This window comes from Scyliorhinus canicula, chromosome 2 (assembly GCF_902713615.1).
Source record: "Scyliorhinus canicula chromosome 2, sScyCan1.1, whole genome shotgun sequence".
In the NCBI taxonomy this organism is placed as follows: Eukaryota; Metazoa; Chordata; class Chondrichthyes; order Carcharhiniformes; family Scyliorhinidae; genus Scyliorhinus; species Scyliorhinus canicula.
This window is the reverse complement of record NC_052147.1, coordinates 196,760,303-196,777,141: the sequence shown is the minus strand read 5'-3', so window position 1 is coordinate 196,777,141 and position 16,839 is coordinate 196,760,303. Positions and strand designations below refer to the sequence as shown.

At 45.1% G+C, this 16,839-nt stretch overlaps 1 protein-coding gene across 6 annotated transcripts in view; it reads left to right on the top strand.

The window, feature by feature from the left end:
- The window catches only part of osbpl6 (oxysterol binding protein-like 6), a 302,726-nt gene that overhangs the window by 120,180 nt on the left and 165,707 nt on the right, over window positions 1-16,839 (top strand). For all 6 annotated transcript variants that reach the window (XM_038789304.1, XM_038789305.1, XM_038789300.1 and 3 more), the window contains 2 exons: window positions 1,067-1,189; window positions 6,249-6,302. In XM_038789304.1, the coding sequence (XP_038645232.1) occupies window positions 1,067-1,189; window positions 6,249-6,302 (177 nt within the window). The remainder of the gene's footprint in view (window positions 1-1,066; window positions 1,190-6,248; window positions 6,303-16,839) is intronic.

Below are 16,839 nucleotides of genomic sequence, written 5' to 3'. Positions count from 1 at the left end.
TGCAAACTCCACACGGACAGTGACCCAGAGCCGGAATCGAACCCGGGTCCTCGGTGCTGTGAGGAAGCAATGCTAACCACTGCGCCACTGTGCCGCCCAAAACTGAGTCAAGTTAGTTGAAATCCTTTCATTAATTAATCTACACTTGCCACGTGATTGTTAGGTCTGCCCCCTGGGTGGGGGGGAGCACCGATCCGTGGGCGAGCCTGTGCCGTGTGGGCACTCTTTCCCTCTGCGCCGGCCGTTGTAACGGTCCGCAATGGCTGGTGCAGAGACTAACCCTCCTGTGCACGCTCTGGGATGATGCCAGCACACACTGGCGCTCCCGGGCATGTGCCAACATGCGCCGGCCGGCGGAGGCCCTTCGACGACGGTTGGCGCGGCGCCATGCCATTTGTCGCCGGCTGGTGTGGCGCCAGCCCCGCCGGCGCCGGCCTAGCCCCTGAAGGATTCCACACCTTTCTGGCTGCCTGACGCCGGAGTGGTTCACGCCACTCCTCACCGCTGGTATGGCCCGCCCCGCCAGTTGGCGGAGAATCCCGCCCGTGGTCTGTATCTCCACAATTTCCATTCTTTCTTTCGCCCTGCCAATCTTTAATCCTGACAGGTTCATTCTCAACCCACAAAAAATTAGGTTCTGTGCTCCCATCACCCTTTTGTTTGATGGCCTGCACTTCAATAAAGTGAATAGGCAAAGAATGCTGATCCTTCCCTATTCTATGTACTCTTCTTCCTCTTGCTTCATTTCAAGGTCGGTGTGAATAATAAGCCAGTGACATTCGTGTTATTCAGAAACTCATGAGTTTTGTGATTTCTCATTTACTTGTTTTTTAAAAAAATTACTTTATCAGAGTTACAAAGCCAGAGCTCAAGTGTGCGGACAGGGGCAAATCCCTAATCCAGCTCCTTGCCTGCTCCAAAAACCAATTCAAATTCAATTTGAATCCAATTTATGGTCGACACTTGATCTTAGCCAAAAGGTCGGGAAGCGATGCTTTCTCATTTACAAGAATTTATCTGAAAAATTGCTTTACCGGGGAATAATAGTCTTTCTCAAAACTTGCAGGATGGTAACAACTGGGAAATCATTGAAGGATTAAAAATTGGGCAGTCCAATGTGCAGAAACCCGATAAACATGAAGGATTCATGTTGAAGAAACGGAAATGGCCCTTGAAAGGCTGGCATAAAGTAAGGAGCAGATAAGTTCATTCTCAATACAGGCAAATTATTGATCATTGATGCCTAAGATTGCAAATTAATTTGGAATAGAATGTTGCTGCATGATTAATGCCCCTACTTCTAACTGTGGCTGCATAGTTTTACATTATTCATACTTGCCATGTCATTTTAGCAAATGTTCTCACATGGATTATTGCCTGTTGTACAATTGAGAGCTGATTTTTTGCAAATAATACCATAGATTCAGGAAAATGGATTGATATAATCAGAATGTTGCATTATACGCTGATTTTGCGTCTTCTGGGGTAAGATCTATTTTAATTGATTGTGTTCTCCAGGAGTCTCTTTTGCTCCATTGTCCCTGGTATTTAATTCAACCCCACAACCAACATTATGTTATCTCCTGTTTGAAGAAGTGAAAAAATAATTAATAAGGCATCAAGCTGGCAGACCTGGGCAAGTTGGTAAGAAGCGGGGTTGGGGGGGATGGTAAAAGGAGAAGTGTGATCTTGCTGGGGCTTCCTCCAACGGGCGCAAGGGACCCACATTGAATCTATCATTGTGTTCAAATCAATCTGAAATTTTGTAAAATTTATTTTTAAATTTCTTTGTTGTGCTTTTATCACTTATATTCCCCCTTCTCCCTCTGCTTTAACATTACAAGATAAATACAGATGAAGAAAGCATTTTGCCCATTTTAGATTCTGCATCTAGAAGAACCCTAAAGTTGTCCGACCGTGACCTCCAGCTGCTTTTTAAATTACTTCAGGATTTTCATCTCCACTGCTCCACCTGGAAGTCCATTCCATCTGTTGATCCTTTTAATGTGCCTAAATTTGTCCTTTATTAATTTACACCATTTTCCCTTTGCGCTGTTTATTTTGAATTTGTTTTCTGGAAGTATATTACAGTTTGATCACCTCCCATTTGTAGGCTGAAAAACTCACTTTCTCAAGGTTTTATTCATTCATCTTTCGTTTCACACGAAGCGTGGAATTTTCTCAATCAGGTCCCTGCTGAAAAAGTAATCATTAGTGGGCTGGGAATTCATTGGACTCTGCATCGGTCTTTGCTGTGGCTCTATTACCGAGCCACAACATTGATATCCCATTTTCCTGTTCCCCAAGCAATCAGAGGGCGAATGGGATAATCCACTGGGTCTGTCAAAGGCAAGATTTCTAATTAAAGAGACTCCAACATGATTTACGAGAGCTCACCAGTGGATTTTTGAGGCTGCAACAACCACAGGAATGGAGAGAAGGCTGCTTGCCAGGTCTCTCACTCTTACCTGGACGTCCTACTGCAGGGTCTGAGGAGCGGCAGTGAGGTGGGTCTCCCAGGGACAGCCTCCAACAATCAATCAGGAGTGGATGGAAGTGGGTGAGGAAGTCGGTAGCAGGAGTGTTTACCCCTCCCAGATACAGTGAACTGAGAGGTTCCAGGAGGGAGGGAGGGAGGGAATGGTTTGTGGCATAACACTCTCAGGTGCCAAAACACATTCATCTGAACAAAAGTCTTAATATCACCACCCCTTGCAGCTCCATTTATTCCTATTTCTCCCTTTACCTCTCAACCCACATCTGAACAGCCGCATCCCATCGCCCTCTCACATCTGTGCTTCACAGTCATCCTCCACAAATTTCATCCTAGTCTCACACAAGCCATTAGTAATACATGACTCCCTGATTTCTTCCCTTGCAGGGAAAGATAGCACATATAACCTTGGTGAGAGACGGGGTCCTAGCGTGAAGATGGCCTTTCAGTGTCTGCCATTAGCAATGTATGCCTACCTGGTCACTGCGAAGGCAGTCTGGTTTCAGAAGGCTACAAATGTCATACAAAGAGCCTGAGCCTCTTGAGACACTGGTGCTCACCGATGCGAGGGTAGAAGTCTCCTTTACATTGGATCTCTGTTCATCTCCTCTGCCCTATGAAATATTGTGGGCTGAGGACAAGCTAGTTTGTTTGCTGTTGGTGGTGGTGTTGCAGCTCCTTTTGCTTTTGATCAGAGGTAGGAGGTAGCGCTGAATAAACTGCCCCCAGGCCATTGTGAAGACTGGTAGCAGGGACATGCAATTAAAGGTGAGTGAAGTGCAAGACAGGTGAAATGACTTTCAAGAAGTTGGAAATCACCATGGGGAGCAGCCTTCTCTCAATTCCTGTGGTTGCCGTCTCAATCTCACCTGAAGAAGCATTTCCCACTGTGCACTTGCCTTGTTGACCCAGGTGATTTGCTGGCAGCTTGGAAACAGGTTGACTTATATTAAAGCTGAATCTTTGGTTAAAAGTAGAACTTAATTGCCTATTAAACTATTTCAGTGCCTTAGCTTGAAGATGCACAGGGGTTTCCCATTTACCTTCAATCCTGCTGAAACCTGGAAGACAGAAGGATGATGTTGGGATTCCAATCTTATGCCAGTAAAGGTTCTGCCATAAGAATTAGCTTTGTTTAACAATTATTTAACAATTTCCTCTTATCTAGCTTCCTGCTTGGAGTGCCTCTTTGTGCTTGTGATCAGAACTGAACACACTGGACTGGATTTTTTTGCTCCTCCGCCAGCAGGCTTGAACGTGCTGGTAAAATCCAACATGTGGCCTTCCTGCCACCTACCTGCCCCCTGACCTGTCTGAAACTTTACTTACCTGGCCCAAGGCTCATGTCGTGTGGGAAGCCAGGCAGCTTTAGTTGTGTCAGTGATGTCAGGTAGGGGGACTGATGACCTTTCTTGTGGGTCACTTGCACCCACCCGTTGGAGGAAGCCCCGGTAAGATCACACTTCTCCTTTTACTATCCCCCCAGCCTCTCAAACCCTCTTCTTACCAACTTGCTCAAGTCTGCCAGCTTGATGCCTTATTAATTAATTGAACCTCATAAATATATCAATCAATCAAAGCTAACATTCCACTTCAGCCTGTGCTAGCAGACCCCTGCTGAGCTAACCCATTAATGAGTTTTGGCATTCAGGCAAGCATTCATAATGAGGCTATCTGGGAACTGTATTAGCAGAAACATGTGGCCATGGATAATAAGTTATTCTTTCTTTGTCTGCTCTTCTATATCTGTATGCTTATTTGGCCTAGATAAAGAGTGAAATAACGTTCCTGTTACTGAAACTGAGTGGCAGTATCTGACTGAAATCTTCAAGGTTGCAAGAGCAGTGTTTTTTTTTCCAAAGCGGAATTCCAAAGAGGTGTTTTTCACGAACATTTCATGACACCATTGTTATATTTATACAGAGTGCATTCTGGCTAAGGGGGCATGGGTAGGAACTTTTAAGTGCATCTTTCAAAATGTTCCCAAATCCAACCTATGGTTCACAACTCCTCTGAGGAACCGTGAGCCGTGAGTCCTTGAGAAGCTGGCCTAACTCTATGAAGGTTGTGAGAGAGTGGTATAAGATGCCTATCCTGCAATGGAACGGGCCAGGCTGGGAATGCAGGCTCACTACCTGTACCGTTATCCCATGCTGGTGCTGGGACTGAGGGCAGGAATCCTATATTCGGGTCCTACCGCCAATTTTAAGGGTGAGGCTTGGCTCCACAAAATCTAGCCTATTGTGTTGGGTTTATGTCTTGCCATTGATTTAATAATAATCTAATAATCTTTATTCGTGTCACAAGTAGGCATCTCCTGCTAATGCAATATGGCCATACAAGATGGCCATCGATGCCCATCAGCGCATGCGCACTGGTCTGCGCATATTCTGAAATCCAGTGACATCACTGCTGGGGCATCCAGCCTGGAAATCAGCATGGCAAAAGGACGGGAAGGATTTGTAGACAAGGAAGTAAAATCTTGTCCTTTGGTGATATTTTACTGCAGTCACGTGGTGAGCGTTTCTAAACTCTCCCATTATCCCAGTAATCTAAGTGGATTTTAGGTTGCTGTGTGTTAGATGAGGCAATATAGGGCAAAATTCTCCCATATACAGACTAAGTTCTGTGGCAGAGGCAGGAAGGTGGAGTGTTTTCCGCTGCGGCGGCTCGCAGGAAAACATGCCAAATTTTCAGGCCTTGACATAATTATGCAACCGGGTATTTTGCACCGTTTTCGGTGGTGCGGCAGGCCTGGTGGTATGGAGTCCACGTTGAAAAGGTGCCTAACATCACTGACCCACTATTGAAGAAAGAAGGTGGACTTCCTGAGAAAGAGTGCTCCAGGGTTGTGACCAGCCTCCTGCCATTGAACCTGCTGGCTGGGGCTTGGGAAAATTCTGCCGATAGTTTAACACTTGCATCATCCTTCAACCCACTTGCATTTTAATTTTCCATTTAAACCCGAGTAAAAGGAGTTTTCAAAATCTGTCACTGTCCGTCCAGGATAGGAATGCACAGCATTCTCTCCTCCTGCTGCCTGTGGTGACTGTGCATATGCCCAGCTGCACATTTCCCCCTCTGAAAATGGCGGCCTTTAACCCGGATTTGCCATCAGCATACAGCTGCTCATGTACAGCCTTGTCATTGAACCCAGCCAATTGGAGACCGTACCGGCCCACGGGACGAAATATATGTTCAAAACAGTTGTCTTCAAATACTCATCCTAAAAATTGATTTCACAAGTGGATTTAGAATTGATTCAGTTGATCTCTAGATCTTCAAATTACTTATTTGTTCATTTTTCTCATTTGCATTCAGCTATGATACAATAAATATATATAAGTGAACTTCAAGGGGACAGCACGGTGGCGCAGTGGGTTAGCCCTGCTGCCTCATGGCACCGGGGTCCCAGGTTCGATCACGGCTCTGGGTCACTGTCCGTGTGGAGTTTGCACATATTCTCCCCGTGTTTGAGTGGGTTTCGCCCCCACAACCCAAAGATGTGCAGGCTAGGCGGATTGGCCACGCTAAATTGCCCCTTAATTGGAAAAAATAAATTGGGTACACTAAATTTAATAAATAAATAAACTTTAAATGAGAATTATTTTTCCTGAAACACATGCAGGACATTGTATAAATATTTTACTGTCATCAAATCGATTGATTTGAACTTTTAGCCTGTAGCAATTTAATTACAATTCAATTTGCAAATTGTGTGTTTGTCTATTTATCAAAGTTTATCTTGTTGCAGCGTTTCTTTGTTCTTGATAATGGAATGCTAAAGTACTCCAAGGCGCCAATTGATGTGAGTAATAATGCAATGTGATCCGATCTAAGCAATAACTCTTCACAGCACCAGTTAACCACAGTTAACCTTTCAGATTTACTTAGTAACCCCTTGTTGCTCTTGACATTTTATTTCATTGTACTTAAAGTGAATCGTACGTAGATAATAATGGAGTTTCATGTTCAATATAATTAACGATGATCGGTATATTACCAGATTTACTGCAATTTATGATGAAATTGAGGAGAGAATCAAATTTACAAATGTTTGATTAATTACACTTTTAATGTCTAGAATTTGTATAATGTTTCAATTCCATTTTAATGGACTAGTGACATTATATGCGAATATTCAGCAGTAGGAACAAAATGTAAATTGCTGAGAAACAGGAACTGGATATTATTACAGTACCTTTGGATGTCTTTGCAAAATAGGTGAAACAGCAGTCGAAGGATTATGAGACTGATTTACCGGCCTCATTGCGCCCAACTTGGAGACGCAACGAGGTAGTTGAATCTCGCGAGATCCGCAAAGCTGAGACGCCACGCGAGATTCAACCGAACCTCGCGAGACGTCACGACCTGACTCTCACTCGCGCTGGGCGAGATCCAGATATTTTAAATATGCATGCGCTGGATTGTCCTAGCGCCCGGGAACTAATGGTCTCCCCAGCGAGGCATCGACTGGGCACTGTTTAATATTGGGCCACACAAACGTGGAACAGGCATAATGGGACCTGGGTGGGGGGAGGGGGGGGGGGGGGGGGTTTCCAGGGCCTGTGGAGATGCCTGGGTGGTAGATGACAGGGCAGGGTGGCACTGTGTCTCTCCCTCTGGCATCTGGGCACCTTGGCACTGCCAGCCTGGCACCATTGCACTGCCACCCTGACACCACTATGATGGTGCCTGGGTGGCACTGCCAGGGTGCCCAGATGGCAGTGCCAAGGTGGCACTTCCAAGGGTCTAGCCCTGAAAGAGGCCATTCCCATGAAAGGGAGATATGGGGGCGATGAAGAGTTGGGGGGTGTCGTCGTGTGGGAGTCCCGAAAGGGGAGGTGGCGAGGCCCAAAAGGAAGGGTGGGGACGTCTTGAAGGGTGGGGCCCTCAGTGATTCCATCGTTGGGTGTCCTCACTTGGGGGGTGTAGGGTAATGTCCCTGTGTACAGGGGAGTGGGAAGGTGACTTTGCCCGAAGATGGGGGTCTGGCGGATCCTAAAGCTGATCGGGGCACCCTTTCAAAATGACTGCTGGATCTCTGAGGAGCTGGCCTGAGGAGTTCGGCTGCGCAGTGTGCGAAGAGCCTCCCATGTGCGTTTGGGCTGGTGGGAGGGGGGGTCGGAGATCATTCTGGGGACCTTTGAGATCTAAAAATGGCATCCCGATCTCGCGCTACACTGGGAAATTCTGGCGAGCAGAGCTCCCCATTGTACGAAACGGGGCGAGTGCCAGGAAACATGCAGCTAACCACGCTCGCTAGAGAACTCTGTTCCCTTTTGGCAGAATCGTGCCCAATGACTAAAGTGTGGTTGAATAGCTGTTGGATGCCACCCAAAAAGCCACCAAACTCACCCAAAATGACACTTAGGGCATAATCCGCCCAATGTTACAGACCATCACAAAATAGGAGGGAGATGGGGGTATTCAAAAAGTGCCACAGCCTTTTGGTAGTCATGAAGAATTTGATTTTTTCTTACATAGACTAGGACTTTACAGCAGGAACAATTTGTGCAGGAAGAAATTAATGAAAGTAGCTCAAGAATCTTTCCTTAAGCAGCAGGTGAGAGAACTCGTAGCAGGGAAAACAATCAAGAAGGAATAATGAAGCGGTGTTGAAGGAAATATCTAAGATCTAGCCATCAAAGTTGTTAATTTTAAGATTAATATGAGAACAAAATAGCTGTTATAAATTTATTAATTTGGATTTTAGAATAACAGACTAAGGAAATAAAATGCTGCATGAGGAGATTAGATGAGACGAACTATTCAACAGGAAGAACATAAAGAAAAAGTGTTAGTGCCTTAAGGAGGCAGAAACAAGTAGGCAAGTAACAGCAACATAAATGAAAAAGTAAGTAATGGAATGCAGAATGGAAAAAGAGAGGGTAAGTTGCATTTTGAGATTTACAGGGAAGAAATAGGATGGGGAGAACCATAAAATCATGCAAAGATTCTCAAAACTGATAAGATGTAAAGAGGGAATATGAGTAGAATATAGTGAGCAATATAAAGCACAAGAAGATAGTATTTTAAATATATCAAGAACAAGTGGAGGGTACCATGGAGACTTGGCATTTGAGCAGTGGAATGAGACAGAATTACAATATCACTGTGTCTTGATGGCTTTTATGAATGAAAGTAGAGTAGAAAAGGTACTGGAGTTGAGGGAGGGACAAGGGCACAGAGAAAGGACCGAAACCTGTTAGAATCACACGGAAAGGCATGTTAGAATGGTTTAGGAAGCTGAAGATGAACAAGGCCAAAGACCCTGATGTTTTTGTCCAAGGCTCTGGAGGAGTTGGCTGAGGACATTGCAGATGTGACTGATATCATAGAATCATAGAATTTACAGTGCAGAAGGAGGCCATTCGGCCCATCGAGTCTGCACCGGCTCTTTGAAAGAGCACCCTACCTAAGCCCACATCTCCACCCTTTCCCCATAACTCAGTAACCCCACCCAACACTAAGGGCAATTATGGTGGGAGAAAACCAAAGCACCTGGAGGAAACCCACGCACACTTCCAAACTCATTGAATTACGTCCTAAAAGATTGGAAAATAACAAAAATGACTGAATTTTTAAATAAGATCTTAATAAATAGGTGCCCGAGTAGCCTCAGCAGGGTGCAGGGAAGAGTATCCAATGTTACAGCTCACTTTTTCCACAGTACTGGTGCCAGTGCCCCATGCATATAAAAAAAATAATAATTTGTTCATGGGGTATGGACGTCATTGGCTGGGCTACCATTTATTGCCTATCCCACATTTCATGGATCTGGAGACTCCATGTAGACCAGACCAAGTAAGGACGACAGATTTCCTTCCCAGATGGGTTTTTATGACACCGACAATGGCTTAATGGTCACCTTTAGACTGTTAATTCCAGAACTTTTATTGAATCCAAATTTCACCGTTTGCCATGGCGGAATTCAAACCCAAGTCCCCAAAGCATGACTCTGGGGGTGGGATTCTGTGATCCTGAGGCTAAGTATTGATGCCGTTGGAAACGGCGTCGCTTTTCTACAGGGGGCCAGCACAGCACTGGAGCGATCCACGCCGCTCCAGCTGCCGATCGTGGTGTGAACTGGGCGCCGCGGGGACCGCGCATGCGCAGTGGCTCCTTTCTCTGCGCCGGCCATTATGCAACATGGCACAGGGCTACAGGGGCTGGCGCAGACGAAAGGAGGCCCCCAGCCTGAGAGGCCAGCCCACCAATCGGTCGGCCCTGATCGCGGGCCAGGCCACATCGGAGGCCCCCTCCCGGGGTCGGACACCCCCTCCCCCCACAAACTGGCGCTGGACCCTTCCACGCCGAGGTCCTGCCGGCTGAAAGCAGGTGTGAACGATGCCGGTGTGGCTCGGGTGTTTTTCGATGGCTGCTCGGTCCATCCTGGGCCGAGAATAGACGGGGGGGGGGGGATGGCGCCAATGGCGCCGATTCTTCGCTCTGTCGTCGGGGCGGCGTGGCGCGATTTGCGCTGGTAGCGGGGATTCTGCAACACGGCCCCGGGCTGAGAGAATTCCGCCCATGGTCTGTGGATTACTAGTCCAGTGACAATGCCACTACCTCCCCATGATTGAAACCCAATACACCAACCTTTCAGCCACACCTTCAACTCTCTGATATTATTCACCCTATTTCAATTTACTTGAGGCTCAGGTAATCATCCAGTGTTTGTTACCTTTGGACAATCAGAAGGGCTGAGGCTTCTCCATTGCTGCCTTCTGGATCCTCATATCTGCCTCTCCGACAGTCATACCCTCTTGTCCTTGACTGCGAACCAAATCTGAAGAATCCAGTCTGAAGCATGTGACTGCCTCTTGGGTTAAAAAAAAAGGTGTCCGATAACTTCACCCTATCTCACCAATGCATTGTTGTGTCTGAAACTCAGATTGCATCTCATCAACTCCGAACCCAAGTTTCTGAAGCTACAGATGTGGTTGCCTTGAAACCACAGTCCCCTTATGCCAAAGCTGCAACACACTACCTGTCCTGCTATTTTTATTTTATTTCATTTGGTTAATTAGGTCTCTAGATCAGCAATATTACTCAACAATTATCTGAACAATCAAGGAGAAACTTAATTTATTGACCTGTAAATCTTGTCTTGATTTTAGAGAAACTGTTTTAGAATTTGATGATGCACAAGGACCATCAGAGTTTGATTGTGGGCTTATTGTCAGAAGGGAAAGTTCGACCTGACCAATTTACTGGATGTTTTTTAGGCGATTGCATATCTAGAGTGAGATATTAGTGGTAGCTTTCATGGATTTCAGGAAGAAGTTTGAAGCTGTCCGACATAACAATGATTCACAAGGGATAGACAACAAAATAATTAACTGAATAATGGCAGACTTGATGCAAAAGAAGATAAAGGCCAGTTACTTTGACAGTCACTGTAGAGGAGATTTTGAAGGATAGATTGTTTTGGTCTTAATTTAAACAGGTAAACCATGGCAGGAGAGTTCAAAGTCTTGGTTTGCTCCTCTTGCTCCATGTGGCAGACTGGGGACAGTTCCAGTTCCCCGGGTCAGCATGTGTGCGGGAAGTATCTCCAGCTACAGCTCCTGGAAGCTCGAGTTTCAGAGCTGGAGCGGCGATTGGGGACACTGTGGAACATCTGCGAAGCAGAGAGTATCGTAGATAGCACGTATAGAGAGGTGGTCACCCCTCTCAGGCTCAGTCTCCGCAGGCAGGATGGTAATGAGTGACCGCCAGGCAGAGCAAGAGAGATAGGCAGGTAGTGCATGAATCTCCTGTGGCCATTCCCCTGGAAAGCAGATATACCGTTTTGGATGCTGTTCGGGGAAATGACCTCTCAGGGGAAAGCAGCAGCAGCAAAACTCGTTGCACTGTGGTTGGTTCTGCTGTAGAGGGAAGGGGTAAAAAGTGTGGGAATGCAATAGTTATAGATGTTATAGATGTAGAACACCGGGAACCTAGAAGAAAGTTGAGAAATCGGACCTCCAAGGTAGTGATCTCAGGATTACTACCTGTGTCACATGCTAGTCAGAGTAGAAATGACAGGATCTGTTGGATGAAGAGATGGTATCAGGGGGAGGGTTTCAGATTCCTGGGCATTGGGACCAGCTCTGGTAGAGGTGGGACCTGTACAATTGGACGGTTTACACCTGGACAGGACTGAGATTGATATCCTCGGGGGAGTGTTTGCCAGAGCGGTTGGGGAGTGTTTAAACTAATATGCCAAGGGGATGGAACCTATTTAAGGAATCCACGAAGGAGGGATCAGGGATAAAAATGAAAGTTAGAAAGGGGAATAAGAAAAATGATAGGCAGAGAAACCAAGGACAAATTCAAACAGGGCTGTAGCATGTTAAAAAGACAAGCTTAAAGGCTTTGTGCCTTAATACGCAGAGCATTTGCAATGAAGTGGATGAACTAATCGCACAGATAGATGTAAACGGGTACGATATAATTGGGATTACGGAGACATGGCTGCAGGGTGACCAGGCATGGCAGCTGAATGTCCCAGGGTATTTAGTGTTTAGGAAGCACAGGCAAAAAGGAAAAGGTAGTTAAGTGGCATTGCCTGGTTAAAGAGGAAATTAACACAATAGTAAGAAAGACTATTAGCTCTGACAAATAAGGGAATAGGGATAACCCTGGGAATTACAGGCCAGTTAGTCTTACTTCGGTGGTAGGCAAAGTAATGGAAAGTGTACTGAGGAATAGAATTTCTGAGCACCTGGAAAGACACTGCTTGATTAGGGATAGTCAGCACGGATTTGTGAGGGGTAGGTCTTGCCTCACAAGTCTTATTGAATTCTTTTAGGAGGTGACCAAGCACGTGGATGAAGGTAAAGCAGTGGCTGTAGTGTACATGGATTTTAGTAAGGCATTTGATAAGGTTCCCCATGGAAGGCTTGTGCAGAAAGTAAGGAGGCATGGGATAGTGGGAAATTTGGCCAGTTGGATAATGAACTGGCTAACCGATAGAAGTCAGAGAGTGGTGGTGGATGGCAGATATTCTGCCTGGAGCCCAGTTACCAGTGGCGTACCGCAGGGATCAGCTCTGGGTCCTCTGATGTTTGTGATTTTCATTAATGACTTGGATGAGGGAGTTGAAGGGTGGGTCAGTAAATTTGCAGATGTTACGAAGATTGGTGGAGTTGTGGATAGTGAGGAGGGCTGTTGGATTGGATTGGATTTGTTTATTGTCACGTGTACCGAGGTACAGTGAAAAGTATTTTTCTGCAAGCAGCTCAACAGATCATTCAGTACATGGGAAGAAAAGGGAATTGAACAGAATTCAAGAAAATACATGAGAATACATAATAGGGCAACACAAGATATACAATGTAACTACATAAGCATTGGCATCGGATGAAGCAGACAGGGTGTAGTGTTAATGAGGACAGTCCATAAAAGGGTCATTTAGGAGTCTGGTGACACTGGGGAAGAAGCTGTTTTTTGAGTCTGTTCGTCCGTGTTCTCAGACTTCTGAATCTCCTGCCCGATGGAAGAAGTTGGAAAAGTGAGTAAGCCGGGTGGGAGGGATCCTTGATTATGCTGCCTGCTTTCCCCCGGCAGCGGGAGGTGTAGATGGAATCAATGGATGGGAGGCAGGTTCGTGTGATGGACTGGGCGGTATTCACGACTCTCTGAAGTTCCTTGCGGTCCTGGGCCGAGCAGTTGCCATACCAGGCTGTGATGCAGCCCGAGAGGATGCTCTCTATAGTGCATCTGTAAAAGTTGGTAAGGGTTAATGTGGACATGCCAAATTTCCTTAGTTTCCTGAGGAAGTCGGCTGCAAAGAGACATACATAGGATACAGAGCTGGGCTGAGAAGTGGCAGATGGAGCTCAACCCTGAAAAGTGTGAGGTTGTCCATTTTGGAAGGACAGATAAGAATGCGGAATACAGGGGTAACGGTCGGGTTCTTGGCAATGTGGAGGAGCAGAGTCTATGTTCATAGATCTTTGAAAGTTGCCACTCAAGTGGATAGAGCTGTGAAGAAGGCCTATGGTGTGCTAGTGTTCATTAGCAGAGGGATTGAATTTAAGAGCCGTGAGGTGATGATGCAGCTGTACAAAACCTTGGTAAGGCCACATTTGGAGTACTGTGTGCAGTTCTGGTCACCTCAACTTAGGAAGGATGTGGAAGCTTTGGTAAAGGTGCAAAGGAGATTTACCAGGATGTTGCCTGGAATGGGGAGTAGGTCTCACAAGGAAAGGTTGAGGGTGCTGGGCCTTTTCTCATCAGAATGGAGAAGAATGAGGGGCGACTTGATAGAGATTTATAAGTTGATCAGGGCAATAGATAGAGCAGAGACTTTTTCCCCGGGTGGAACAAACCATTACAAGGGGACATAAATTTAAGATGAATGGTGGAAGATCTAGGGAGGATGTCAGAGTAGGTTCTTTACCCAGAGAATAATGGAATGCACTGCCTGTGGAAGTAGTCGAGTCAGAAACATTAGGGACCTTCAAGTGGCTATTGGTAGGTACATGGATTACGGTAGAATGATGGGGTGTAGGTTAATTGGTTCTTAATCTAGGACAGAAGTTCGGCACAACATCGTGGGCCGAAGGGCCTGTTCTGTGCCGTATTTTTCTATGTTCTATATTCTAATGTGGAGTCTGTATGGTAGAGTTGAGAAATACCCAAGGGGCAAAAAACACGAGTGGGCGTCATATATAGACCCCAAACTGTAGTGGTGATGTGGGAATGGCATTAAACAGGAAATTAGAGATGCATGTGATCATGGGTAATTTTAATCTGCACAGATTGGGCAAATCAAATTAGCCACAGTAACATAGAGGAGGAATTCCTGGAGTGTGTACGGGATGACTTTCTTGACCAATATGTGGAAGAACTAATTAGAGAGCAGGCCGTCTTAGACTGAGTACTGTGTAATGAGAAGGGAGTTATTACTAATCTAGCTGTGCAAGACCCTTTGGAGATGAGCGACCATAACATGATAAAAATTCTATCAAGATGGAGAGTGAAGTAGTTGATTCAGAGACTAGGGTGCTGAATCTTAATAAAGGAAACTATGAAGATATGAGGCATGAGTAGGCCTTGATAGATTGGGGAGAGTTACTTAAAGGGATGCCAGTGGATAGACAATGGCAAACATTCAATGAACGCATGGACGAACTGCAACAACTGTTCATTCCTGTCTGGCACAAAAGCAAAATGGGTAAGAGGGCCAATCCATGGCTTACAAAGGAAATTAGAGATGGTATCCGATCCAAGGAAGAAGCATTCAGATTGGCCAAGAAAAATAATAGATCTGAGCATCGGGAGCAGTGTAGAATTCAGCAGATAAGGACCAAGAGATAGATTAAGAAGGAGAAAATACAGTACGCAAGTAATCTTGCAGGGAACAAAAAGACTGACTGTAAAAGTTTCTATAAGTATGTGAAGAGAAAAAGATTGGTGAAGACGAATGTAGTTCCCCTACACACAGAAACAGGGGAACATAAAATAGGGAATAAAGAAATGGCTGAGCCATAGAAATCTGGTTGGCAGAAAGGAAACAAAGTAGGAATTACCGGGTCCTTTTCAAATTGGCAGGCAGTAACTACATGGGGTGCCACAGGGATCGGTGTTGGGACCCCAGCTATTCCCAATATATATTAATGATTTGGATGAGGGAACAAAATGTAACATCTCAAAGTTTGCAGATGATACCAAGTTGGGTGAGAGGGTGAACTTTGATGAGGATGCAGAGATCCTTCACAATGATCTGGACAGTTTGGGTGAGTGGGCAAATCAATGGCGGATACAGTATAATTTGGATAAGTGTGAGGTTATTTACTTTGGAAGCAAAAACAAGAAGGCAGATTACTACCTGAATGGTTGTAAATTGGGAGAGGGGAGTGTGTAGCGGGACCTGGGTGTCCTTGTTCACTAGTCACTGAAGGTAAGCATGCAGGTGCAGCAGGCGGTAAAGAAGGCAAATGGTATGTTGGCTTTCATTGGAAGAGGTTTCGAGTACAGGGGCAGGGATGTGTTGCAATTATACAGGGCCTTGGTGAGGCCACACTTGGAGTATTGTGGGCAGTTTCGGTCTCCTTTTCTGAGGAAGGATGTTCTTGCTCTTGAGGGAGCGCAGCGAAGGTTTACCAGACTGATTCCAGGGATGGCGGGACTGGCTTATGAGGAGAGATTGACTAATTTAGGATAGTTTTTACTGGAGTTCAGACAAATGAGGCGGGATCTCATAAAGACGTATAAAATTCTAACAGGATTAGATAAGGTGGATGTGTCCAGACGAGGGATCACAGTCTGAGGATTTAGGGTAGATCATGTAAGACAGAGATGAGGAGACATTTCTTCACCCAGTGGTGAGCCTGTGGAATTCATTCTCACAGGAAGTAGTTGAGGCTAAGATATTGAATACATTTAAGAGGTGGCTAGATATGGCACTTGGGGCGAATGGGATCAAGGGTTATGGGGAGAAAGCAAGATTAGGTTATTGAGTTGGATGATCAGCCATGATCATGACAAATGGTGGAGCAGGCTCGAAGGGCTGAATGGCCTCCTCCTATCTTCTATGTTTCTATGTTTACATCACTGGTCTTTTTGGGCATAATTATGTTACTATGTGTATAGATTGTACTTGCAATTTATATTGGTTATTGAATTCAGCAAAATAACGACAGAAGAATTACTGTGGGAAATTATTGTTTTAAATTCCAAACGCATTTTTTTGTAAAATATTTTAAGGTATTTATAATTTTAATAATAATAACAGTAAATTAATTTCTATGATAAGCTTTTTCTAAATTTTGCAGAACCCTTAGATGTTTTGAGAGCTTGAAAAAGGTGCTAACATTGCTGGACAAAAGTTATATTTTCAAAAATGTATATTTTGTTTGAATTATGGTGGTTTTGTCAGATTTTAAATTAGTGAAAACATGAGTAAAAATGTTATCCATAACATATATAACGATCGCACCTTAAAGAAGTGTGAATCCTTCATAATTTTGTATTAATTGTCAAGGGCTAATAGTGTCATAGTTTAAATTATTCTATTGGCCAGAATTCTCTGGCCGATGGGATTTACTTTTCCCGCTGGAGGGGCACCCTCGCCAGCGGGTTTCCTGGCGGAGTGAAGTGGTTTCAGTGGGAAATCCCATTGACAAGTGGCGGGAGGATAGAATCCCTCAGTCAGTAAACAGCATTTGTCCAGGAATGAGGCTGAGGGCCCGGAGAATCCCACTCATTATATCCAGAATTCTTTAGGCTATCACTTCATTGCATTTGAGCCACATTTGTGACTTTTTATGTGCATCCTGGAATGAGAAAGAGTGATTTTTAGACAGAATTACATGTCATCATAGATTCTTGTGATGCAAAGAGGCCAATTC